The 27483-nt window shown below is 38.9% G+C and overlaps 1 protein-coding gene across 3 annotated transcripts; it reads left to right on the forward strand.

Moving 5' to 3' along the window:
• The first annotated feature begins 4843 nt into the window (after nucleotides 1–4843).
• Nucleotides 4844–27441, forward strand: LOC131690268 (uncharacterized). 3 transcript variants are annotated; one of them, XM_058975903.1, is made up of 7 exons: nucleotides 4844–4981; nucleotides 8321–9222; nucleotides 25130–25400; nucleotides 25467–25784; nucleotides 25839–26039; nucleotides 26102–26923; nucleotides 26984–27441. In XM_058975903.1, the coding sequence occupies exons 2-7, from the start codon at nucleotides 9145–9147 to the stop codon at nucleotides 27331–27333; spliced, it is 2040 nt and encodes a 679-aa protein (XP_058831886.1). In that variant the 5' UTR covers nucleotides 4844–4981; nucleotides 8321–9144; the 3' UTR covers nucleotides 27334–27441. The 3 variants fall into 3 exon arrangements, with proteins under 3 accessions (XP_058831886.1, XP_058831885.1, XP_058831887.1); XM_058975902.1 differs by having other exon boundaries at nucleotides 4855–5398; XM_058975904.1 differs by having other exon boundaries at nucleotides 4855–5141.
• Nucleotides 27442–27483: the final 42 nt, after the last annotated feature.

Consider the following 27483-nt stretch of genomic DNA (forward strand, 5'->3'; position numbering starts at 1 on the left):
ATTTTTTTACACGGTTTCTTGAAATAGCACGGATTTTTTTTGCACGTTTTTTTCACGGGATGATCAAATCATTAAACTGGTATATCTAAATAGGTATTTTATACATAAAAATCGTGTTATTTTGTAAAACCGTGCAAAAAAGTCGTGCAAAAAAAACTGTGCAAAAACAGTGCGCACAAAAACAGAATCCGGTGTATGTTCGTGGCAGTAGTGCGCAATAAGTTGCAATAAGGATGTAAATTTATGGATGTCCGATTACGGCTCGATTATTCGATTAACGGCTATGGTAATCAATTAATTTTTAATCGATTAGTTTGCTTCGATTATTGTCACGATTATTGCTTTTTATTCTAAATTCCTTCAATATGATACTGCTTAATGCGCTAGCTCAATGGTTGAAAGGGACACGAAAAATAAAAATTGCATAAAAAACAAATAAAACTGAACTTTTTGGTGGTATCGGACGAAGAAAACAGATCGAAATGGTGAGTTAAGCGAAAGCAATTATATGAAAAAAAATTCCCCAGGGGCAGGATTCGAACAAGCAACCCTTAGGACTCCAGCCCATTGCACAAACCCTTATGCTATCCTTGGAAGACAATGACCTCCCAGAAAGAGCATATAATTATCGCATTGGCGACAGTGATTGTACCCTGCTTCTAAAGCGAGATCACACTCAACCGCAGCGACATCCATTGCCATCTCGCTTTACTGTCGCCAATGCGATAATTGCAGGTTCGAGTCCTGCCTCTGAAAGGATTTTTTTCATATAATTTCTTTTGCTTAACTCACTACTTCGATATTTTTTCCCTGTTGGATACCATCAAAAAATCTTAAAAAGGGTATTGGCCTCTTCGTAAAATAAATAATTATTTGTTTATAATAAACATAATTCAAAATTATCAAGGCCAGCGTACCTTACCACAATTGTAAATATGCTACTCGTTTAAGCAGGCGTCTCTCAAGGGTCAAGCGTCACTCCACTCCTAAATATTTTGACCCCTGATCTCCCAAATCTACTTGTAAAAAATCACATTTCTGTGAATCATTATCTAAAAACGCTTTTAATCCACCTAACAGTGTGATAAGACATTTCTTATAACTCTTATCACTCTCTTCGGATATTATATCGTTTGAGAACATTTAGAACTTGATGCTTCGCGATGTTTTTGATAACACATACTACATGGGATAGTGGCAGGACTCAGAGAATCACTCAAATCAGCATAGGACAACATCAGTGCTGGAAATCTCAAACCAAATCAATGGGAAGGCGAAAAAATGGCTCATAAAATAGACACACAAACGAATTATTGCTAATGCTCTGTTAATAAAATATCTAAATTCCTCAATCAATGCATTGTGGTGGGAAAACTGATTTTTCTAAAGGGGTTATGTATATTGTACTGAGCCAAAAAAAAATCGATTTTTTTTAATCGATTTGAAGTTTATACTTTACTCAAATTACCAACGCGACTGAGAATTAAGAAATCAACGCTTTTTCTTGAAAAAACCCACCATTCATTGAAATTGACAAAATGATTGTATATATAGTATAACGTCCCTTTGGCGATTGTTTACTTTTTCGGTCCCACCTATCAGCATTGAAGTATCGCCCTTACGTTTTTTTACAATACCAATTTTACAATTGGGGGGGTTTGGTGAAAATCGATCTTAATGTCTAAACGGCATAATCCCGAAACCGTAATTTTTGAAGTTTTAAAATTATGCAGAATTAATTTTACAGAAAATAGTAACACAGCAAAAAAGTACCAAAGTCCAAAAAAATCAATTTTTGTCAAACGTTATTTTTTCGAGTTTACATCAAATCTCAATGTTTCATGCATTATAATGTCATTTGGCATGAAAAATACAAATTTGATTTTGAAAATTTTTCATTTCAGTTCATATGGGAATTTGCTGTGTGATTGCACTCTTCAACTCGTAACTCCGGAACCGGAAGTCCAATCAATAAAAAATTCAATAGCAGCCGATGGGAAGATTGTACCTTTCATTTGAGACTAACTTTGTGCAAATCGATCCAGCCATCTCCGATTAACAGAGGTCACATTTTTTCCACATACACACATACACACACATACATACAGACATACATACACACACAGACATTTTCCGATCTCCACGAACTGAGTCGATTAGCATATGACACTCGGCCCTCCCGGTCGGGATTAGATCGACGAATTTTTGAGTGAATGAGAAAGGCAAAAACATTTTTAGCAAATGTTGAAATTTATACATTTTTTGGTGAGCAGTTCTATGTTTCATAGACATTAAATCAATTTTAACTTCGCTTCCTATTAAATAAAGACCCTTATTACAGTACATCTCTACAAAAACGAGATCAATTTGAAAATAAATTTGAGGATTATGATTGATTTCAGAACTCTGGAATTTTCTATTGGAATGCTTTCAGGCAGGAATTTGATATTGATGCTATTAGACAACTGTGAAATCAAGACCAAGAGATCAGTTACATATCAGGACCCCATTCCGACAATTTATCAAAAGTCCTCATGATGTTTACAACAACAGGTTATCAATCTATGGATCAGATAATTGTTATTGTAATATTGAATTAAATCAGTCTGCATCAATAAATTTTCAACTTCAACACAATATATTTTTTTTGGTGTTGTGGGGGGGGGGGGGTTGTATGGTGTTAAACCCCAAAACCTTCTCTTGGCTACGCCGTTGCTTGGAGTTATTTATTTCTCTTTTCATTTTCCGATATGTTTCAGATCGATTCGATGGTTATAAGTTAGAAAAATTGCAGTCAGAAGGTTCACACAAATGAACATTTTTGCACTGATAAGTTATCAAGTTCCTTCCAGACAACTTGGAAGTGTTCAGTGATTATTTCTAGCGGTTGTAGATAGTAAAATGAAATACAAAATTCGTTTTATCGAAATAATGTTTGGTTTATTTCAATGGATTATTACTATATTGAACAATAAATAGTCGACAAAGAGTAATCAACAAACAACAAGCCATAACTTTTAAAGTATTCAAAATAGATATTTGAAGTATTCAGTAAAGTTATTCGCAAAAGTAAGAGCTACAAATTTGCTGAAGGCATCATTTCGATATAATCACTTCCAAAAAAAATTGTTAAAATATCTCACTCATAGGTAGATTAATCAGCAAAAGCACAATACCGAAAGAAAGGGAATATTGCCTCCATTAAATTCTCCGAAGATACTATTGACCTAAAATAAGCCGTTTTGGCGTTAATAATAGATTACATGTTTTTGGTCATATTTCTGGCAATGGGAAATGATAAAAACCTTTCGTCCGCATTTAATGTTAAATATCTCTTTTGATAATAGTCCGATTTCAACAATCTATAGCTTGTTCGAAAGGTATTCGTTGAAGCTATCTAAAAACATATAAATTGTTAACCCATATTGTCAATTTCGGCAGATAATTTAAAAGAACTGCAAAAAACGCTATTTTTGCGCATTCAAACATTCATATCTTGGAAACTAAACATCAGAATCAAAAACAAATTGATAGCGTTCATACTGTTTTTTAGTTCTTTCATTTAAAATTGGTTTGGATAAGATCGGTTCAGCCATTGCTGAGAAACACGAATGAGAATTTGTCCGTTACATACACACACACACACAGACACACACACACACACAGACATTGTCCCAAATCGTCGAGCTGAGTCGATTGGTATATAAGACTCGGCCCTCCGGGCCTCGGAAAAAATCTTGAAAGTTTGAGCGAATTCTATACATTTCTTTTATAAGAAATGTAAAAATGGAAAATTTCCTCTAACGTAGCAAAAACTCAATAAATTGTGTTTTGCATAAGCCGAAAGCTTCTTCTCTTAAGGGCGGTAAGGGTTGCACTTTTTGTGATTTTTTAAACTTTGAGTGACGCGAATTGATCGAAACTTTTGTACATTATCATTTCAATAAAATTCTGCATTTTTCTTGACTCGGTAGCAAAGCTTTTTGTAAAACATCTCTGGAAAAAACACAATTTGCAATGTTAATTGCCATTCAAAAACTACTCAAAAGATTTATTTCAAACTTTGCACACATTCTATGTAAAAAAAAAGCCTAATCCATACGTCGAGTTTTTGAGATAATTTTTTCACGAAGTGGAATTATTAGCATTAATTCCAACAATAAAATTAAAATAAATATGTTGCTTAATTTTCAGCCGTCATTTGCCCCAAGTATGCACTGTTCAAAATTCTTTTCGCAAAAATTTTTCAAAGTTTGAGCGAATTTATAATTTTATAAGAAATATAAAACACAATCAGCATATGGCTTAATGACTCAATTGAAAGGGAAAAACACAATAAATAAATTTATATAGTTTGGAAACACATTTTCGGTCAGCGTCGCGCATGAAATATTTCAAGCTGTATTTCAAGTAATATGTTGCACTACACAAATATGGGCACAAATGAACGAAACAAACTTTCGAATGAAACATAATAAAATGTGCTTTCCGTGCTTTCGGATACGTTGCGACGTGCTTGTTCGAATCGGTATGAGAGTGAGAAGAATGATAGAACGAAACGATCGAAAGGACAGTGATGGGGTTTCCGATTGATTGACACCGGTGTAGTGGAGTGCACTGAAACTGCACCGTTTTTGCACTTTCTAGCAGAAGTGCATAAAACTGGGTATGTTCCATTGACACTTCTGCTAGAAAGTGCAAAACCAGTGCAATCCACTACACCGGTGTCAATCAATCGAAAATCCCATGAGAAAAATCCTTTTTCAATGGCACGGAGCGGAATGACATTCCAAAAGCAGCTAAAGCTACATCTTTCATTTCGCCGACAGTGCCGAGAGGTATGACCAGCGAGTAGCGAGTGTTCAGTATCCTACCGTCGCGTCAGCTGAACAGCTGTGTGTTTGGAAACGTTACCGATTGTGCGAAGTTTAGAATCGTTAGCCGGACACCAACTATTTATTTTCTAGTTTTTGAATGAAATGTAGCTATAATGAATGCAAAATTCGATAACTATATAGTAACAAATTGGCCAGATGTGTATTTGACAAGAAACAACTGTCTTGAGTGTAATTTTAGAACCAAACTAAAAATAGCAGAGTCCACGTACATCTCAAGCAGGCTATTGTGCAATATATTTTTGAGTATTTACCTAATGGTTGAAAACTATAATGGTGCTACAGATCATGTTATGTTTAATTCATAACATCATAAATATTGTGTTGTCCTTCGTTTTCGATTATAAACATTCATGTCAACATATGATAGGGTGACCGACTTTTGGTCAGTTTTTGTTTTGCTTCAGAGTTGTATAGAGATGCGCGGAGTCTATGAAATCAAAAGTTACAGTCGAACTGAAAACGGTTCCAATCGAGCAGCGTATCAATTCGGGAAGAAACACGTAAAGAGTGCATATATTGAAATTTTAAAAAAAAATGCGTCTTTATAAACACAGAATTCTAAATATTCCATTTGTTCCTCTGTTTTAATTGCCGATTTTTTCTCCTGTATCGATTTTGTTGGTTATTATTTTGGATTTTGATCGCGGAAAATTTTCCGCCCTTATCTCTCCAAACAGTCTTTGATCTGGATGAAATTTGTTTTTCAAGATAGGTAATTAAGCTTCCTACCTACCGTCAAAAATTCAAGTTGGCCATTATCAAGGAAAAAATGTTATTTGAAAAAAAAACTTCCTTGTCCAAACTGAATTTTTTTCAGTGTATTGTTATTCAGGGTTTATAGCCAAGAGACCAGAACCCAGGATCCCGAGGAGAGAACCCAGACTCCAGATTACATAGCCCAAAGTCCAGAGTCCCGAGGAAAGAGACTGGAATGCAGAGTCACGAGTCATTAACCCAAAATAGTAAGGCAAGTCTAGAGTCCAGAATCCAGAGTTCAGTGTCGAGAATGCAGAGTCCAGAGTCCATAGCGCAGCGATCAGAACCCAGAGTTCCGAAGACAGAGCTCAGAGTCCAGAATACAGAGTTCCGAGTGCAGAGTTCAGAGCGCAGAGTTCAGAGCCCAGAGTTTAGAGTTCAGATGCCAGAGTCCAAAACCTAGAGTCCAGAGCCCAGAAACCAGAGTCTAGAGTTCTTGTCCCAAAATACTGAGCCCAACATCCTCAGCACATAATCCAGAGCCCAGATCGCAACGTCCAGAGCCCCTAACCCAAAATAGTGAGACCAGAGTTTGGAGTCCAGATTCCAGAGCTCGGAATCCAGAATCCAGAGTTCAGATTCGATAATCCAGAGCTTAGATTCCATAGCCCAGCGATCAGAACCCAGAGTCCCGAGGAGAGAGCCCAGAGTCCGGAGTCCAGAATCCAAAGTCCCGAGTGCAGTGTGCATAGTCCAGAGTTTACAGTCCAGAGTCCACAGTTCAGAGTCCAAAGTCCAGAATCAAGACCCAGAGCCCGCAGCTCAGAGACCACAGTCTACAGTCCAGAGTCCATAGCACAGAATCTCGAGACGAGAGCTCAGAATATTGAGTCCAGAGTGCAGAGAACAGAGTCGGGAATCCTGGGTCCAGAATACACTGGCAAGAGCTCAGACTCCAGATCACAGAGCCCAGAACCCAGAGGTCAGCATCCAGAGTCTGTAACACGGGATCTCGAGGCGAGAGTCCAGAGTCAATAATCCAGAGTGACGAGTGCAGCATCCAGAGCTCAAAGTCCAGAATCTAGAGCTCAAAGTCCAGAGACGAGAATCCTGATACCATAGTTCAGAATCCCGAGACCAGAGTCCTCAATCCAAAATACTCATCCCATTGCTCCGAGCTCAGAGCCCAGAATCCAGAGCACAGAGCCCAGGGAGCAGAATCCAGAGTCCCGAGGAGAGAAGCCAGCGCCAAGAGTCCATCATTCAGCGATGAGAGTGAATAGTCCAGAATCTAAAGTTTAGTGTCCATAGTCCATACTCTAGAGACCAGAACCCAGAGTCACGAGGGGAGAGCCAAGAGTCCAGAATCCAGAGTCCCGAGTGAAGATTCCAGTGTGCAGAGTCTAGACGTCAGAGTCTAGAGTTCGGATTCCAGAGTCCAGAATCAAGACCCCAGAGACTATAGTTCAGAGTCCATGGCACAGAATATCGAGGCGAGAGCCCGGTGTCCAGAATCCAGCGTAAAGAATGCAGAGTCCAGACTTCACAGTCTAGAATCTAGACTCACTGAGTATTTTCGGAAAGGTCTTCCTGACGAGTAAATGCCAGAAATTTATGTCTGAAATCCAAGATGGCGACTTCCGAACATAAATTATTACGTTCACACTTCGGATTGTTTATCTTTGCACAGTACTTGATACTGTTTAACTTTGATTTATACAATTGATCCATAATGATAATTTTACTAGAACTGCTCTTCTCAACTGTTGTTACTAGACTGTTATAAAGCCTTAGTTTTATAGTACTGTTATTTGGTAAAATAAATATTGATGCAGGTAAGGTACGAGTAACCAGGGTAATATGCCAAACGAATGCCAAATTCGTTACTGATACTTGTTGCATGTATCAGGCAACTAGCAGTTGGGAAATTGAATTCTTTGATGATTATGACTTTCATTGGTTTAGTTTTCTATAAAAATACACTGAAAAAAAAATCAGTTTGGACTAGGAAAAGTTTTTTTCAAATTTCTTTTTTTCCTTGAAAGTGCCCAACTTGAATTTTTGACAGTAGGTAAGGAACATAATTATGCATCTTGGAACAAAATTTTATCCAAATCAAAGATGGTGTTTTTTTGTAAATCGACTTTAAATTTTTAAAATTGAATTTTTTCAGTGTAGGAGTCGATGAAGATGTTTTTCAATATATTTTTTTCATAAATTTGACTAATATTTGTGAAAATCATTTTAAGACTATAGTCATTTGAAAAAATTGGTAAAAAAGTTTGACCCTTTTCAAAATATAGTCTAGATCATTATTGGAAAAACAAAATATGTAAAGTGGCTTTTTGTGGCAAAGTCTACAAAAAGTTTCATTAAAATCTGAGAGGGTACTCCAACATTTGTTCGAGTTGGCACGAAATTCGTCTATTGCACTGCCAAATTTTCTTTGAAAAATACTGGTAACCTTGAATCTGAATACGATACCATGCCCCACTAGACCGGTTTAGTCATCCAAAAAGCACTCTTCAACTGAACTCGAGACGGTTAACTTGTCATCACGAGGGATTAACACATCAAATTAGGCTGTAACTTGCTAAACATTGAAAAGTATTTTTATAAACACAAAGCCTAAAAATTTCATTGAAAAAATATGTATTTTTTTTCTGCGAGCAGATTAGATTTTAATGGTTTCTCCTTTGTTATTCTTATTATTTTTGTCAACCCAGATAGCGACCAGTAACGCTGGCTGTGCGCAACACACAGATGCAAAGGCCAACCGATACCCAGATCTAGCTTGATATTGTACCGTCAGCCACTGTTATCACGCATGTGCAATATCATGGATGTCCGTCGCATCGAGACGGCGGCGACGCGCGCGAATTAGTTGCGCGTTAGCGCATTTCGGATATTGTTCAGGGCAAGCTCCATTCAGTATAATGTTGAACTCGAAACCAACCGGGAGCTTCCCTTCCAGCTAATCAGCCGGTTAGTGTGAATGTTTACGCTATCAGTAATTTATGCATGCGGTGCGTCTGTAATATGAAGAAAGTGTTCTTTTGAACTTGATATTGGCAAATGTTGCAAACCCTGTCTAGTGTCTATCGATGATTCTTATTTGGAAGTAGGAATAAACAATCAAATTCAGCGGTAGGCAAGTGAAGTGTGAGGGGGAAAAACCGAGCCAAGTGTAACAAGTAGACGTAATCAGGCCAATCAAATGTGATAATGGCATTTTGCAGCGGGTCGTCTGGAGTGTCGCTGCATTCGTGAGGTGGTCATTGTTTGTCTAAAGGGTTATTTACACCAAATGTACAATGTTCGATCAAAGTGGATTAACGATAGTGATATGATTTTTGTATTAGTTGCTAGATATGCCACTCAAAGTGATAGTGGATGTGGTATATTTTCAATTGAGCACACAATAGTTGCAGAATCATTTGGAACCACAAACGACTGTTGTTTTAGTAGAGAGTGCCTACGTGACTGTGAAGATTACTTTATTTGCCTTGGTGAAGATACCCGTTGTCAGGTGAGCAGATAAGTAGAAAGGATGGCCGAACCAGCGCAGTTGCGACCGCCTGACGGAGGCTGGGGATGGATGGTGGTGTTTGCCTATGGAATGGCGAATGTAAGTACATATACCAGATTTACTGTACCGAATTAAATTAGATAAAATGATAAGCGTTTGAAGTGTCGTATCCAGCGATGGACCGAGTTTGTTTTGTTTTCTTTCCTATCGCTGTCATGTCGAATTAACCTGAAACTCAACATAAATATGTATAAGGCCGACACTGCACAAATTTACCACGATAAATCTGTTTACACAACGGTCGATCGGTGTGGTCCGTGCGTCGCTGTTTGATAATCGATATAATCATTATTATGTATTTTGACAGATGCTAGCTATAAATAATGGGGGAACATGAAGAGCTATAAATAATGGGAATAATTCTCAGAAAGAATAAACATAATTTAGCTTCCAGACACTCTTTTATAAAATCACAATAAAATGATATCTTCATCCGTAGATTTAGCCCACCATTCCAAAATTGTTTACTGAACGAGACATGATCACTATTTTAAATTCAAAATCCCTTTGTGCACTATCGCCGTCTAGCGGCGATTCTTTGAGTTATGAGTCCATCCATGCATTTGATGTTACGGTACATTGATGTGCGTAAGTGGTTATTGTGGGCAACGATGAAGGAACCATATAAACATTTTATAATTCCGAAATCACTGACTTCTGGGGAAGTGGCGGCACGGTGTCTCTGATAGAAAATTTAATTAACACTAAAAATTTGTGTCACTGAAGTTCTCACTAATCGAAAGCTTAGATTCTCCTCATTCTTCTGAGCATAACTTTGAATCGTTCTATCGGGAGGCCCAGAACATTTATTTTTTAACATTTTGGTGATCAATTTGAAAGGTAAGCTAGATATCTCACTTCTGACGAATTTCGCGCCAACTCGAACAAATGTTGGCAGCACCCTCTCAGATTTTAATGAAACTTTCTGTACATGAAGACTTTGTCACCAAAAGCCACTTTGCATACTTTGTTTTTCCAAAAATTATCTAGACTGTCTTTTGAAAAGGGCCAAACTTTTTTTACCAGTCCTACAAAAAAATGTTGTAGAAGTGATTTTCACAAAATTAGTCAAATTTTGGAATAAAAATATTGAAAAAATTCTTCATTGACTCCTACACTGAAAAAATCGATTTTAAAAAAAGTCGATTAACAAAAAAACCATCTTTGATTTGGATGAAATTTTGTTCCAAGATAGGTAATTATGTTCCCTACCTACCGTAAAAATTCAAGTTGGGCACATTCAAGGAAAAAAAGGTATATGAAAAAACTTTTTTTTTCAGTGTATTTTTATCGAAAACTAAACCAGTGAAAGTCATAATCATGTCAGGATCCATTTTCCCAGCTGGTTGTCTGATACATGCAGAAAGTAATTAATTTGGTATATATTCATAACAAACCTGAATAAAGACTGGAAGATCGGAAGACTGGAAGACTTGAAGACTGCAGTTCATTTGTTCCTCTCAAAACTGTTAAATTTTATGAAATAATTGACAAACTTTTCTAAAATTTATTTTATATCTGATGGAGCAGCAGCACAATACAAAAATAAACAAAACTTAGCAAGCTTGTGTAGATTCCAGTCAAAGTCTGAGTTAAGCGCAGGATGGCATTTTGTTGCAGCATCCCATGGAAAGGACCCTGTGATGCTATTAGTAGCACTCTCAAGCGAATGGCAAAAAGAGCCAGTCCTGCACGCGACTATGGAAATACCATAACAACTCCCCGAGAGTTGTTATGGTATTTCCATTCAACTGGGCAGTTGAACAAACTGATAAAAACATCACAAAATTTATTTTCTGCTGCATATTCACTGAACAATACGACCAAATGTCAGAAGAATTCGAAGAGCTGTATAATAACGCCAAAACAATATCTGAAACTCAAAAAATCCACAGTTTTGTGCCTATTACTGGGGACAAATAGAGACGAAAAGGTATTCTAATTCAGAAGATGAACCAAACATATTTTCCTTGTATAGAAATAATACAAAATAGCATGCATGAAGATGGTTTTAAGACAAATGTTGTATGTAAAAATAAATAAATAATAATGTAAAATACATTTTTAAGTGAAATAAACAAGCATAAGACGTTTGCAGTGATCATGATTAAAGACCAATAGATCATCCAAAATCCCAAAATTCAAAAAATGTGTATATGAGTATTCCTCGTACCTTAACGATTAGTTGAATAAATAATAATTTTTTCCTGCATTCGAAAACGTAGTTGTATTAAAAAATTCTTATCCATGAAGCAAAAATTTATGAATAAAAAAGGAATCGTTAAAGTATGAGAAAAATTAATTACGATCAATTGAAAAAAAAATTAAGAAAATTGATTGAGTAGTTTTTCGGCAATCGTGATCACGGAAAAACCATTTTAGTAAGACGACATTTCGAGATAATCGAATTTAAAATTTCAAATTACTATTGCTCTTGGTAGACGAAGCGCGCTTGGAAGCGCTGTAACTTTCGATCTATTTCTCGGATCTATAAAAATTTGGGAAAACATTCTCAAGGAGTTGTACTTTCAGATAAAGTAATAAAAAAAAATTCGATTTTATGAAAAATGAAAAAGTATTAACCCCTTAATAAAAATTTGCTTGGTTGCTAAATTAGTCAATATATATGAGATTTTTTTGGATTCTGAGATGATTATGACTTTTATTGATTTAGTTTTCTATAAAAATACACTGAAGAAAAAAAATCAGTTTAGACAAAGTTTTTTTTCAAATATTTTTTTCCTTGAAAGTGCCAACTTGAATTTTTAACGGTAGGTAGGGAACATAATTATCTATCTTGGAACAAAATTTCATCCAAATCAAAAATGGTTTTTTTTTGTAAATCGACTTTAATTTTTAAAATCGATTTTTTTAAGTATAGGAGTCAATGAAGAATTTTTTCAATATTTTTATTCGAAAATTTGAGTAATTTTGTGAAAACCACTCCTACAACATTTTTTTGTAGGATTTGTCATTTTTAGACTATTGGTAAAAAAAGTTTGGCCCTTTTCAAAAGACAGTCTAGATAATTTTTGGAAAAACAAAGTATGCAAAGTGGCTTTTGGTGACAAAGTCTTCATGTACAGAAAGTTTCATTAAAATCTGAGAGGGTGCTGCCAACTCCGAATACGATTTGGCGCGAAATTCGTCTTTTGGTAGTTTAAATTAGTTAAGGAGAGAGTAAGGGTTTCAACTGTTAAGGAGAGGGTAAGGGTTAACAGCCTTATCAAAAACTATTTAACCGATTTATTTCAAACTTTGCATACACATTCTCTTTAAAAAACGCCTAGTCCGCGTTGAAGATTTTTAAATTTTTTTTTGAATTTACAAGCTGTATCAAACCTATTATTAAAAGTTGCTACAAACATCTGACAAATGTTGGACAAAAAATGGAAATCTGGAAAGGCGTACTAAATACTGCCAAAATTGAAAAAAAACACGTGTAGCCAAAAAAATGCCACTTTTTTAAGAAAATTTTACATTTTGCAAAATTCAAAATGCTGCCATTTCACAAGTTCTCAATCGATGTTGATCAACAATAGCCATATTTGTAGCTGTAGCGCCTTCTTTCAGACAAAATAAATTTGTCAGAGTTCTGATCAATTTACCTGATTGAAAAAAATATTCAAAATTACGCATTTTGGTATTACTATAGACACGACATAAGCTTCGGAAAATGTATTAAAAATAAATATTTTTTTAAAGTTTTTCGATGCTCTGAATAAAAACTAAAAGTCGTAAAGTAGTTTTATGATTCCATTTTAACATAACCTAAAAATATTTGATTTTGTAATAATTATACCAGGCCCCTGCCAGACGGCCGTTTTTTTCCTAGCCAACATCGGCCTTTGTTAAAATCAAAACAACCTAATGCAATAGCATGGGCGATATGGTCCTAGATGCGCCCATGTCCATCATATGTTGACTACTGTCAAAGTCTGTATATTAGTGCATTTCCCCAAAATTCCACGCGGCCTTTCCTAATCGAAAGGAACGGCCGCGCTTCATAAAACACCGCGCTTAGCCAATCTGTCATAATGTTGCAAATTTGCATAACGAAGGGCTGAATGAGTAAACAAGTTGTTTCAAAAATCAGCCCTGCGTTATGCATCGTTTTGTTTAAGTTGAGTATACCAGATGCAAGTGGTGCCAAATTCATCATGTTCAGTAAAATTAAAAAAATTCTTATTAGATTACAGAATTGATACAATTGGTTTAATGAACTATACTTATCAAACAAATTCTTATTATTACTTATTACTACTGCGAAAAGCAAATACAAGTACTAGTTACACAAAAAAAATTAAATGGTTGTGTACAAGACACGACCGCAGTTACGTTGAAAATGCAACATTTAACCTTTAAAGGAGCAAATCATTTTTCCATTATATATTCGTCCTAATAAGGACAGTTTGCTAATAACTACGTTTTGGGATACGGGACGAGAATCCTTTGAAACAATTCGAACCTTGCGCCGGCGATTCGCTTCTGCTGCATACACACAGATGATCATTCCTCTTTCGCAGCTCATGTCAAATGAGCACTAGGCGATCTCTTTTACTAACTTTTTGGTGCAAACGGAAGACAATCCTTTTGTGCGACAAATAAAAATATTTTAGTCATTCTTTTTAACTTATTTCGCTTAGTGTCAGGGTTGCCACATTCACTGATTTCCTTTAAGATTTGGAAAAACTCGGGTTGGTAGATTATTTTGAAGAATATTTGCATATATTATGATTCACTAGTAAAGGTACAGATTTACCAAGTACAAACTTAATAAAAGTTAATAAAAGGAATTATCATTTTTCCATTATGTTTTCGTCCTAATAAAGGCGGTTTGCTAATAATTATATTTTGGGATATGTGACGAGAATCCTATGGAACGATTTGAACCATGCCTGCACGGCTGATACGACGGCATAAACCAGCAATAGGGATCTTTAGGGGTGTGCGGGTTAAGGCATATTCTGATGCAGATTAGTAGCGTGAGTTAATATCTCAGTCCTTTTTCAATTTTTTGGCCCGAAACTATCGAAAAAAACATTTTTTTGTTTGTTTCCTTTTAGGACAATAACACATCCAAACCCATGCGACTTGCACGACCCTATAGGTTGCCTTATCAAATCTACCATAGTTTGCAGATGAAACTTGGGATGGCAGGTTGCTAGCGGATTGACAAAGTACCAGATCATGCTGTGTGGGGTGCTGTCCCGGTTAACAATGAGGCGAACGAGATATTTGCAGATACGTCATTTAATAGGACAACTGTCAGTTTGCTGGTTGAGTTTAATTTGGTTTTTTTAAATTTAAAAATCATAAAAGAATAATTAAGGTTTAAGAATAATATGAGTGTACTCGTAAGGACACCCGCTACCAATACATACGAAAAACTGGCACATTTTTTCCAAATTAAAGATCCCTATTCGCCATCTCGCTTCTGTTCCGCCATTGTCATTTGAAGCTGCGAACAAAACCCTTCCACCATACAGACAAACGTCCCCCTTCCGTAGCTCGTGATCAAATGAGAGATCTAACAGTTATCCTACAAGCAACAATACCGATAATCCAACTGGTTCTGCCAGCAGAGCAGGCATTGCAATGAAGGAATTCGGTCAAAAACATTCCTTTTATATCAAGCGATGAATTGTGTAGGACGCTTATGAATGTCAAGATGAGGTCCTTGTCAGAGAAAGTCTTGCACAAATTTGTGACAATTGTATATGTTTTCTCTATTTATTGCATATATACGGATTTGACAATAGTGTGCTAATAAAATACACAGATTTGAATTTGACTGAAATTGATAACATTTTTTTACTGGCAACTTTCTGGATCGATTGGTGTTCGAATCATGAAAATCCATGAATAATTAACAAAACGTAAGCGAAAACTTTGTCTGTTTTTTTACATTTTCCCAATGTTTTACAATAATACGGATTTTTCAATAGTGTACAGTCGAAATACTAATTTATAATTGCAACCAATTTTTAAGTTGGACTTCTTTGAATCTATTAGTATTTAAATGACGCAAATCCATCAACAATTAACAGTGCTACAGTTGTTTAAAATTATGCCACATTTTCGTGACAATTTTCGAAATCAGATTTTGGTTTTACACCTAGCCCTAGCCCCATATAGTAGAGTAAAGCATTTTCAATGCTACCAAATTGGCTGGCAACCTTAGAGCGGCATTTAGTAAGCAGTTGGTGCGGCGTGTACGTTTCGGTGAATGTCTCAATATCTCCATATCGGATGACAGGGATGGCACCCACCATACCGCACAGATTCGACCTCGCCCCAACTAACGAATACGATTGACTAGTTGGGTGGATTGATAGATGTCAAAAAGTAACCGCTCACACTCTCAACTAAAGACTACGTCTCCTGTACGTACACTTCATCTGACACAAACACTACATCAAAACTTGGTGGAAAATATTAAACAAAGGCAGCAAAAGCAAATGGGATTGTTTTCAACCAAGAAACTGCGTTAGTGTTCGTGAGACCGGCCGACAAGAGCTCAATTGTCTGCTTAATTGTCAAAGTCAATTTGACATGTAATTTTTACGTCCAGTTGCTTTTTAATTGGGGCACGACCCAATTAGCGAACACCCACCTAACGAACAGCCCATCTAACCTGCCCCCAAGTAGCGAATTTGCGCTGTACAAGAACATCAATTTTTGCACCTTATTTCATCAATTATTGAATGGTTTACTTTGATGCAGGATCGATTTTTAAAAATGTACGGCATTTCTCTCCAAATTACCCTAAGCAAGGGGTGCATTTTGCCTCGGGGGTGCGTTTTACCCCATCTTCCCCTATTATGTTTATAGTAAAACAAAATAAAATGCCCAACTATTTAAACAGTTTCAATCTATGAGTACCAGTACTTGTTTTAAAAATGCAAACAGTCACATTCACATGATGTGAATATAGTTATTCGAAATATTTTTGAAAAAATGGTCAATGTTCCCCCGTTTTACGGTAACTCCTTAAATCTGTTTCGTTTAGATCCTACAACAGTATTCCAGTCGTTGGTTTTCTGATACCATTCTACAAACCAAGTCATCTATATTTTATTAACCTACTTTGAAAATGCTGACCTCTTTCTCATTGTGCTGGTGAAAATGAATTGGTTGACCCACGAGACGTTATCAGTTGAATCGGAAACAAATCAATACACCTTCAGAATGTAATCTTTAAAAACATACGGAAGTGCATTTTATTCAATCATCTCTTATCTTATCTCATTCAGCTACCTTTATCAATCAATCATTAATACAAAACACACATGTTCCAGATTCTGGCCTTTCGGCGTTCAAATTTGTCGAAAACAGGTCAAAGTGCATCGTCGAAACTGTGTGCTATCAAAACACCATATTCTAAAGATGGAGGTAGAATGTACTTGAAAACTCACTTTGGGGTCATGTATAAATGACGTAGCATTTTAGGGTGTAGGGGGGGTATACCAAATTTGTGACGAAGTGTGACGAGGGGGAGGGTAGGGTCAGAAGTTGTGCGACGTAGCATTAAGTTTAAATTTTTTGGCAGGCATCAAAACCCATTAATTAGAGAAAACAATTAAATGTTCCTCCATTTTTAAGTTGATTTTAACGCGGTTTTTCATTTTGTAAATTTTACTGTTCGCGGAATGGCAGGCTCGCAAAGAAAAGGATAGATTTTTCATGCGGATTTAAATTTCCACATTAGTTAGCTAATATTGCTAACTAGTAGACTTATTTTGGTAGCTGAATTAAATTTTCTTTCGGATTCAATCAAAGAAAATTTAGTAATTTAGTTGAGCTTATGCTTCCTAAAATCGTTGGCAGCTGCAGGATTGTGAACTTTTCTTCATGCTTTATGACATGTAAAATTCTAAACAAAACTATCCACACTATATTTGTCATGAAATGGGCTTCTTTTGTAGGCAATTTGCTGTTATAATGAAAATGTTGATAAAAGTCGTCAAATATTTTGTAAGGACATATGTTTAAAAGAATTGAAAAACATATGTAATTTTTTCATCTCCCGGTCACGTTGCGTGGAGGGGAGGGGGGTTAGAGATATACTACGTCATTTACAAGGGGGAGGTTAGAATTTTGTGACCAAATGCTACGAGGGGGGAGGGAGGGGTCGAAAATCGCCAGAAAAAAGCTACATCATTTGTGTACGGCCCCTTTTAACAAGTTGTACCGAATTCAGAAGCAACTAATAATAAGAATTCGTCGAACACTAGCTTCCGCTCATATACGCTCATATATACCGACTGATAACGTTAGCAGCTATGACCAATATCATATATTTTATCTGAAAAGACGCCTAATACCTAAAGCTGTTAGTTGTTCCCGTTGAATACTGTGTAATCTTATGCCATGGGCAGAAGTTTGCACTCTACCTTGGAGCAAGAGAGCACGTGACCACAGTACGATATACATACGAAACGGACTGCGCTAAGTATTTAGGTGCCCGTTTTGTGATAAGCGCCGATTTTGTCGGCAAAACCGTGTCCCCCCGTTCCATATCAACGAACAAAGGCAAACTTTTTCGCGTATCCAATGTGATTATGATACGAGCGACCGGGAAGGCAAAATATTTTGCCAAGCCCCGTACTGTGGTCTATGTATGTAGAGATAGTGTTGGATCGAAATGATTTACGCGAAATCCAAAGGCGTCTTACGCGGTGGATTTTGCGCTCTCTGGATGACGCATTACCGTTTTCATGTATGCCGATGCTCGTTAATCCGAAATCTTTAGTACAAAGCGGCGCACAGTGGTGCTATTTCGAACAAAGTTTGGCGAAAACTTCAATTCTTTTCACAATGAATCGGTGTTAAGTCAGACCGGACTAAGTGACAATTTATTGATTTCGAGAAAACGAGTTTAACGTTTGAATCGCAGCATCCTTTACATTATAATTGAAAACATATTTTTGGCATAACTCTTGCATATTATTACCTATTTTAAATCTGGCAAAAGTCAAATGTAGCTGAAGAAATTCTTTATCCACTGCTTCCATTATCTCATTTTTCGATGTTTTGCGACTTAGTCCGGTTTGACTTAATACCGACCAATTGCTGTTTTTTATCGTATGCTGTCAATACTGGCAGATTGTTTTTTTTTTTTTTAATACATTATTTTTAATAATTGGGATCCAAAAATGAAACTCAAATCGGAAATTTCCTAAATAATTAATTCATTTGTTTTGACATAAGTGCCAACACCTTATGTAAGACGTTTTTGGTCATATCAAACGAGGAAAGCAGTTCGAAATGGTAAGCTAAACGAAAGCGATTGTGGGTGAAAAAATCACCCCAGAAGCAAGATTCGACCCTTCAACCCATGGGACTTCGACCCAATGGACAAACCTTTATGCTATCCCTGAGCTATGATGACGTTCCAGTAAGAACACATGATTATCGCATTGGCGACAGTGATCGTACCACTGCCTCTGAAGCGAGATCACACACAACCGCCACTGTCACCAAAATCATTTGACCTATTTAATTTTTCCGCTAGATACAAAGGCCAGATATTATCGTCTGGTAACTGATTTATATTTCATTACCCATCATACTTCGGTAGGTGACAGATATTCTGTCCCTTGCTCAGTGAACAGAGGTATGAGGGGAGCAAATAACTAAGTACAGTTCTGTTTATATGTTTGTTCGTGTTGGGTTACGTAACAGTTCAAAATAGATACTCAATTCCGAATTCCCAATGTTAACTCAGGGTAATGTTAGGTTATGTAATCTTATTTGTGCTGTTTTCAATTCGTACTGACTTAATTCCACACAAACCTGATCCGTACTGTAGCTGTAGGTTTTGTTAGGTTTAATTTTAGCGCTTAACCCATTCATGCCCATGTTGTTTGTGGACAACAACGTTTTTAAACAGCTATAACTTTTGATTGAGGCAAGATTTGCTCACAAAAACAAGTGAGGCTAATAAACCTGACTATTGCCTTTCATTTGAGTACTAACAGTTACAAGGATCAGCTCTAGAACTGAAGTTATTGCAATTAGTCTGATTGGATTCCAATGGAGCAGTGCTGCCAGGGATAGTTTACGTTGACGACGAAAAATGATTTTTTCATATATTTTCGTTATTGTTCAATATTATTGAAAACTGATAAAACTCATCAATTTAGAGTGCCTTTGGCTACGTTTTCCACGCAAATGGACTATTGTAAACATTCTAGGAGAATTGTATTGAGCATTGAAAGGTAAAAGTTGAGCAGCTTCTAGCACTGCGAGGGAAGCACCAATCTTTATGAAAAATGGCTTTTCGTATTTCGTCACCCCATCGTTTTCAATGAGAAATAGTTTTGAAATCCTACGTGCACTAGAAAAAAAGTTGGGCATGAAAGGGTTAAATTAGTTTTCGAGTTACCTTGGATGATAATAATCTATCAACAACTTCACTTTTAATTTTAGGAATAGGATTAATGAATTTAAAATTTTAGCACTAGGCCTCACGATTTCGAAATAAGTTACCGTGTTCCACTCGTCAATGATTGACACCAACTTGCTGTCAGTTGGACGATGTGTCATAGTTAACTCCAAAGTTGGCGACAGCTACACACTAAACCCAAACAGTTCACACAACATATGTGACCGTCTAAAGCAACTGGCTGGTACCGAGTGATGTTCCGGTTAGCCAAGCACAGGAGCTCTGGGTCGCTAACGAGTATAGGGAAACGAACTGTCTTTTGGTATGAGAGGAAAAACAATTGGGTTAACCAATCTGTGCAGAGCTCCTGTGCTTGGCTTTGTGGCGCTGTTAACACTCCCCCCGGAATGCAATAAGGGTCTCCCTGAAGCATTCATCTCAATGCCTACGCTCAGGACGGCGTATCTCGTTTACCTACGTTGGTTGCCTGTACCGTAGCCCATCTCACTTGTCCATCTGCACCAGATTTGACGGAGATAACTCGATTTTTTGGGCCAGCAGTTCCTCCGAAGATTTGGGTGACGACGTCACCGACTGCAATTTGTTTTACTGATGTAAACCACTTCGGTCTCCGAGTAAGTGTTGGAAGATAATCTCTAACCCATAGCTTTCCAAATCGGTTGACCATAGTCTGCGAACGTTGCTAACTATTTCGTATAGCTGCAGAGCTGTCCTCGAATGGCACTCACCGTCGTAGGCCGTTTTGCGTATCCAGGAGAAAGTGGTTGGGTGTCAGGGCTAGAGATTCATCACCCCCAGCGGCACACTAATGAGTGACCGTAAGTTGAAAACATTCCTAACATCTACCAATGCGCTCTGGAGCACTTCGTGAGTTGGCGTAGCACTCGGTTGCAGTACAGTGAGGTTCCGTTTCATGGACTCAACTATACACTCCCAAGCTACTTCGATATGGTGAGAGGCGGGCGGGTTATAGGTCCATTGCGTTCGAGCCGTTGTGAACTCCTGCATCAGCCGGTCGTTGTCGAGTTCCTTTAGCGCTAGCTGTAATTACTTTCTGGCGCCCTGGAAGTGTGTGCCACGGTTGCTGTAGATCACTGCCGGAATTCCCCCTCCAGCAAAGATGCACTGTGCTTTGCGAGACGAAACAGGTTTTCTTAGTTCGTTTCATTTTAGTTCGCTTCAGGTTGTCAACAAAACATAAGACATTCGGCGTAGTAGAGACATCCTGTGGTTGAATCATTGAGTCCAACGTCATGGTATGAAGCATAAGATGAGGCCGCAACTTCTATTTAGTCGATCCAAATGAGTGCGGGGAAACATGTCATGCTTCCTTCGGTCGCCAGAGAAATTCGGAACCGCAAAGCCGTCAAATGAAGGCAGTCATATCCGAAACTCGTGTCCATGTGGTTCCCTCATCTGCCATGTTCAGCTTCGTTGGCACCCATTGACATTCGTGGATATTCGTCGTTTCCAGGATCTCGTTGACCCGGCAGGCCACGAATTGGCTATACCGACGGTGATCCTAGTTGAACCCGCAGAGGACATCTCTGGATTCAGTCCACAAGAAGCGTTGATTAATTTTGATGGATAGCGATTTGGCAGTGGTGTCCGCTAACTTCATGTCCATCAAAGCTGATTGCAGTGCGGAGTTCGAAATTGAGAGAAACTTTAACGGCACAACTCTCGTCTTTGCTCCGACCAGTCTGCATTCGATGGATTCTCCTTCCTGAAAACGCAAAGACATTACAGCTGCGAAACCGTTCTCACTTGCGTCGACAAACATGTGCAGTTTTACCACCCTTCCGTCCGTCCGAACGTGTGCAGTTGTACCACCCTTCCGTATTTCCGCGTCCGTCGAACGCGGATGTGATTGCTCGGTATAATCAAGGTATTTCAATAGACGATACCTGCGGCAATACTGTAAACCATGCCATTCCACTTTTGAAATAGCGGCTCATCGGTTAGATTGTCCAAATCGACTGAAATTCGCTAGATTTCTTGTAGCAAGGATTTTAGATCCATTAAGAAGTGCGCAATGAGTTCTGAGGACTCAAAGATCTTCATCAACGTACGAAGCACTGTGCGTTTTGGTGACATTTTGTATGTGAAGCAGTTTATTGAGGTTTTCGCGTTCTGACACGTGTTTGTTGCCGATACTAAGGGCTTTTCTCAGTGGAGCTCGTTTCGCTCATAACTGCCACAACTCTGGAATAAGTTGAAGATCCAATTTCGCATTTCGAAGCCAACTGACCTGTGCACAGTTTGTACTTCTCGAATCACTTGTATTGCTTCCTCCTCAGATTCCACACTCAAGAACTTATCGTCAACGTAGTGTTGCTTTACAATTGCGTGAATTGCTACTGGATGTTCTTGGTCGAACTTCTTTGCGTCATAATTTTTCACATATTGTGCCATACTCGGCGAGCAGCATGCGCCGAAAGTCATTATCTGCACTACGTAGACGCTAGGGCCAATATGTGTCTCGCTGGCCTTCCAGAAGCTGGCAATGCTGGTTGTATTCCCGTATCTTTACTTGGTGGTATATTTCACGGGAGTCGTTCCATACCGCTGTTCGATACTCCCGGAGCTGGATCAGCGCAGACAGAAGAGATATAAGTTGATCTGGATCAGAAGAGTTGAGTGAAACTGCGGAAACAGTGACGGATGCATCCCATACGAGTCTTGTTTTGTAGGAGGACGGTCTATTTCCAGGTGTTCCGCAGACAACTTGCGAATGTAGCCATTGTGGATGTGATCTTGGATTTTTGCGACCAGCTCGCCCGCCACCAGTGAATCCTTCTTCGTGCAGTTCTCTAGGCTTCGTTTTCTCAACAGTGCCATTGCTGCGCTATCCGGAAGTCGGATCGAATCGTACTTCCACAGAAACCCGGATTCGAACCGGCTGTCTACGGGCCGAGTGGGTAATTCCAGTATTAACTGCGCTCCCTGGTCCTCATGTAACAGAAGTAGTTTGCTTTGCTTAGAAATTCCCAAGCGTTCGATGGCAAAGTCTGCCTTTGAGGAGTTCGTAACCTGTCTCCCGGTTGCACTGGCAACCCTGCCGCGTATGATAGGTTACGTAGTGCCCAGTATTCTTCTCTGTCGCACAACTGCCGAAAACAATCCAACCGAGCCAGGGGCGGCGAAACACTTTACACCCGAGTGGATAGAAAGCATAGGATGAGGGGTCCATTAGTAAGGATTTTCCGCTTTTCGCAATATACACGCTGACATTACATTCACGTTAAATCACGTTCGTTTATGCAAATGGAATTGTGGTACATCGACGTTTTCAAATGTGTATAATGCGACATACATGCGTTACACATCTAAATTTTTTTAAATTGTTCAAAATTTCGAGTGGGTAATTACCCACTCGGGCATTTTTGAGTGGGTAGTACTACCCATACTACCCACGCTATCCGCCGACCCTGAACCGAGCCGTGTTTTGACTGCAATCGACTCGTTTCACTGTCCTTTGCGAGTCTTCATTACATATCCGCGGATTGTCCTCGTTATACAACGCAATCGGTAGTTTCAAGAGGTGCTGGTATCTCTGCTGCAACTCCGCGGTAACGAGACTCTATGGTCGGATCTGCTAATTTTCGATCGTTAATACACTGGAGAGATCATACCTTTTGATCGGATTCGTTACGCAGAAGCTTTGTGATCTGTTTTCAATCTTGGAGGTTTTGACAGTTCACTGCAAGCACAATGGATTCCTTGGTCCTTTAACCCCAGCTTGTCTGTTTTAGAAGCGTGAGTTCCGAGCAGTCTGCCAGAAATCCGTAGGTTCGAATTGTTTTTCATGGGCCGTGCACAACGACCGGAACTGCAGCTTTTCTCGTAAACGGCGGCTGTTGTAGGAGCTTCACCAGGTCGAGGGTTTTCGTAACCGTCAAGCAGGGGATGGTGCAGATATATGCAGCCGTTCGTTCCGCGTAGTTTCATCTATATATTTTCGACAAAGTTTGTAAGCTCTTATTGTCGCCCACTTTGAATAGTATCGCTTTCGCACATCACGAACTTCTTCGTGTCAACGATTGTTGGGTTCTATGGAAAGTTGGCTGGTTTCGACTCCTTAGAGTCTATTTCCGAGAGAACATTCAAGAAACCATCCCGCTTAGTACCACGAAACCGTTGATAGCTGTGTACGGTATCTACTACCGCATTTGCATCCTCTACTGTTAGTCAGACTGAAGTCCAACAGCTTCGGAGCAGGGTTGTTTCTGGCCCAGCTCAGTTTCAACGATGATGGCAACCTCCCTACTAACTCGTATCGCAGTGACGCATTATAGACGAAGTCGTTGACGTCGCACGCTTGGATGGTAGCGACTAAATTCTCAACTGTCAGTGCGAAGTTCACCACTGTCTCCAACTTCACAATGTTTGGCGACGACAATGATCGTATCTTCTTGATGACCTGAAAGTTGAAAAAATTCCCGAAGCGCTGGACGGGTGCAGCAGGTGATATCTTATTGGTCCCAATGCTCTTGCTTTCAAGCATTTACGCAACCGTAACATATTTTCATTGGAGAATTCGCACACATGTGGGTCGATGAATTAAAGATCAGGAAGAAAAGCGGTCAATCCTTAGCATTCGTTTCGTCCTTCTGCAGCTCAGTCGTTGTCGCTGGGACGTTGTGACCGTCAACCGCTGTCACCACATGGGGTGACCTTATCCGTCATCTTCTTGCTGGATCAACATTTGGTTTTCTTGGATGACATCCTTCCTCTGTGAAACAATTCTCTTGAAAGAATTTATGAGATGTTGCTGGACAGCAGTGAAATTAGCAGTTCCTATTAATCCCTTCATTACAGGTATAATGAGAAGGTGGACTATAAAGTCCCATAGAGCAATACCGTATTGTAGCTGTTAGTTTTGATAGGATTAGTTTTAGCTCTTAATTTTCGGTTTACCATGGATGATAACAATCTATTAACAATTTTTTTTTAAATTTATGAATAGGTTTAATTAGTTTTAACTACTAACACGATTTAAAAATAAGTTTACGATAGCTTTTTACCATACCTTCAGACCAACTCGGCTGCGAATGATTTGACGTTTATGTTTTCCTCGCTACAACTGTCTTTCCGTGGCCGCTATGCGTGCCAATCCGAGAAGGCGTATGGCACGGTTTGTTTTTGTTTTTTTTGTTGCATGGGCACCGAGGGGCTCGCTTAGCTGTGTGGCGCTGTTAACACGGTTAACACATCTACTCGAACAACTTGCCAAGATTATAGGTTTGTTCCAGTACCAGGAGAAGCTGGAAGTACTCCGGAGCAAACTGGGACAAAATAATTCTTGTATCTCCTTCTTCTTTTTTCTTCTTCTGGTAGCAAACCGGAGTAAAAAGTAGCAAAACAGGTTTGTTAGGGAAAATTTTGCCACTGCGACCACTATTCAGGTTATCTTTTGTGGCTCATCAAAAACAGGTTTGTCTAGTCTTGTCGATCTCAATTAGCTTTAGATAAAACGTAGACTGATTCAAACTTGAAAAAATCCCAAACCTGAATTTTCTATATTTTTTACAGATCCTGATCATTCCAGTTCTCCAGAGTTTCGGCTTAATCTTTAAAGACACCTTCAAGGAAATTCACATTTCGGCTACGGACGCATCACTCATCATAAATCTGGCGTCGGCGGTCGGAATGACTTTCGGTCTGTTCAACGGACCTCTGCTACGTAACTTCGGTTTCCGCAAGGTGGCCGCACTGGGCGGCTCGATGTTCTCACTGGGTCTCATGCTCACATCCGGGGCACAGACGTTCGCACATTTCATCATCACCTATAGTATTATAGCTTGTACGTACTGTTGATTAATTTTTTGTTTGGTGCTCCATAATAACACAATTCCTCTATCTTCTTTAGCTCTCGGAATGGGATTCTGCAATTCTTCGTTTTCTTTGGCTTTGAACACCTACTTTGTTGTGCGAAGGAACAAGGCTGCAGGAATTGCGATGACCATCACCGGTTTGGGACCGATTCTGCTTCCTCAGTTGGTTTCCCTTCTAGTGGCTCTGTACGATCCGAGAACATGCCTTCTCATCATTGGAGCACTGGCAACACACATCATCGCAGCTGCTCTACTCCTGCAACCAGTGCAACGTCACATGCTACCAATCGAGTCGAAAGTGGATTCCACGAATGAAAAGGGACCCAACGACGACAAGTACTCAGCTGTTGAAGGTAATTGATCTGAATCCAAAATAAAAGACGATCCAATGACTAATTTCTTTACAGGGGTAACTCCACTGCAGAACCATACCGATGGGATCTGGGAATCCGAATCGGATGACGAAGATGGGTACCTCGAAAAGCAAAACTTTATTACCGATCACGATACGGATGCCCAAAGTATCTACGGTTTCGAGCTAACTTCGCAGATACGGCGACGAGATTCAATGGTAGCAGCAGCCTTTTTGTCGAGAACCAAAAGCGAAGGTAATCTTTTCGTTACTCAAACTCGAAATGGCACTTTTATTAATGCATATCATTTTAATCAGTGTTTATTCCAACACAGAGGCAAACTTCGCTGGTTGATACATCGATGTTCCACACCGGATCGCAGAATTTGGAAACGAGTCAGAATAGGAAACGCTGGTTTCAGTCAGATTCTGTTGAAACCGTTAATTTGGGTAGTTCAATGAAAATCTTCGAGCACAGTGAACGAAGAAGCTCGTTGGACAATAATCTACCAAAACGGAAGCTATCGGGTATTTTCGGGGTTAGAAACTCCAAGCAATGGCTGGGGAAATCCGACGACTCCGTTAATTTGAGTAGTTCACTGCGAATCTTCGACGAACGATATCCTGGTACTCGACGAGGGTCCAATCCAAGTGTCCAGCTACCAACAATTTCACACTCAAAGCTACCAGTTTTAAGTGAAAACCAAGGTCTCACCGAAGACAATCGGCTTCCATCCATCATGCGCCAATTGGATCGACCGATCCCCCCGAGATCGGCCACTCCGAAGACCACCAAGTTTGATTTTAGCAATAACGATAGCGATACGAAGCCGAAGCTAACATTTTTGCAAAAATTGGTCGCCATCTTTGATCTCACACTATTGAAGGACAAGATTTACGTTAATATGATGCTAGGAATGGCAATTTCTGTATTTGCCGAAATTAATTTCTCACTAATGACTCCATTCATCCTAAACGATCTCGGCTATCACACGGAACAGATTGCATCGATAATGTCCACGCTGGCTGTGGCAGATTTGATGTTCCGATTCATTTCCCCTTTCGTGGGTGATCTGCTGAAGCTAACCCCGCGGGTCATGTACATGATTTCCCTTGCGATGCTGATTGTTTTCAGATTCGGTAAGTTAATCAACAAATTCGAAATATAAATCGTAATGTGTTTCTTTCTTCGACCATTAGGCATTTTGGCAGCCCGAAGCTTCCCGGAAATGATTGTAGTGGCTTTCTTCCTCGGAGTTTCGAAGGGGGTCCGTACAGTCTACATGAGCCTGGTGATCCCCAGCTACATACCGATCAAGCGTCTTCCGTCGGCTTCCAGCATACAGATGATGATGAACGGTATCATTCTGATGACGATCGGACCCTTGGTTGGGTTGATGCGAGATCTGTCTGGCAACTACTCGAAAAGTATTACATTCATCAATGCATTTACCATTGTAACGCTTGTCATGTGGGCTACCGAGATGGTGTACGTGAAACGAAAAACTCGCCAGAAGCGGCTGGAAGCGAATAACGCACCAATTTCATGATGAAACTTGGAAGATTTTTAGTGCGTTAATAATGTACGGTTTGTGATATAGTTATGTTGTCGATTAGTGGATAAAATATACTGAAACACCTGTTATATTTATTAGGAACATTCTTGGCGATTTAGATTTGTTTTTCCTTATAAGAACTCA

This window comes from Topomyia yanbarensis, chromosome 3, assembly GCF_030247195.1.
Source record: "Topomyia yanbarensis strain Yona2022 chromosome 3, ASM3024719v1, whole genome shotgun sequence".
In the NCBI taxonomy this organism is placed as follows: Eukaryota; Metazoa; Arthropoda; class Insecta; order Diptera; family Culicidae; genus Topomyia; species Topomyia yanbarensis.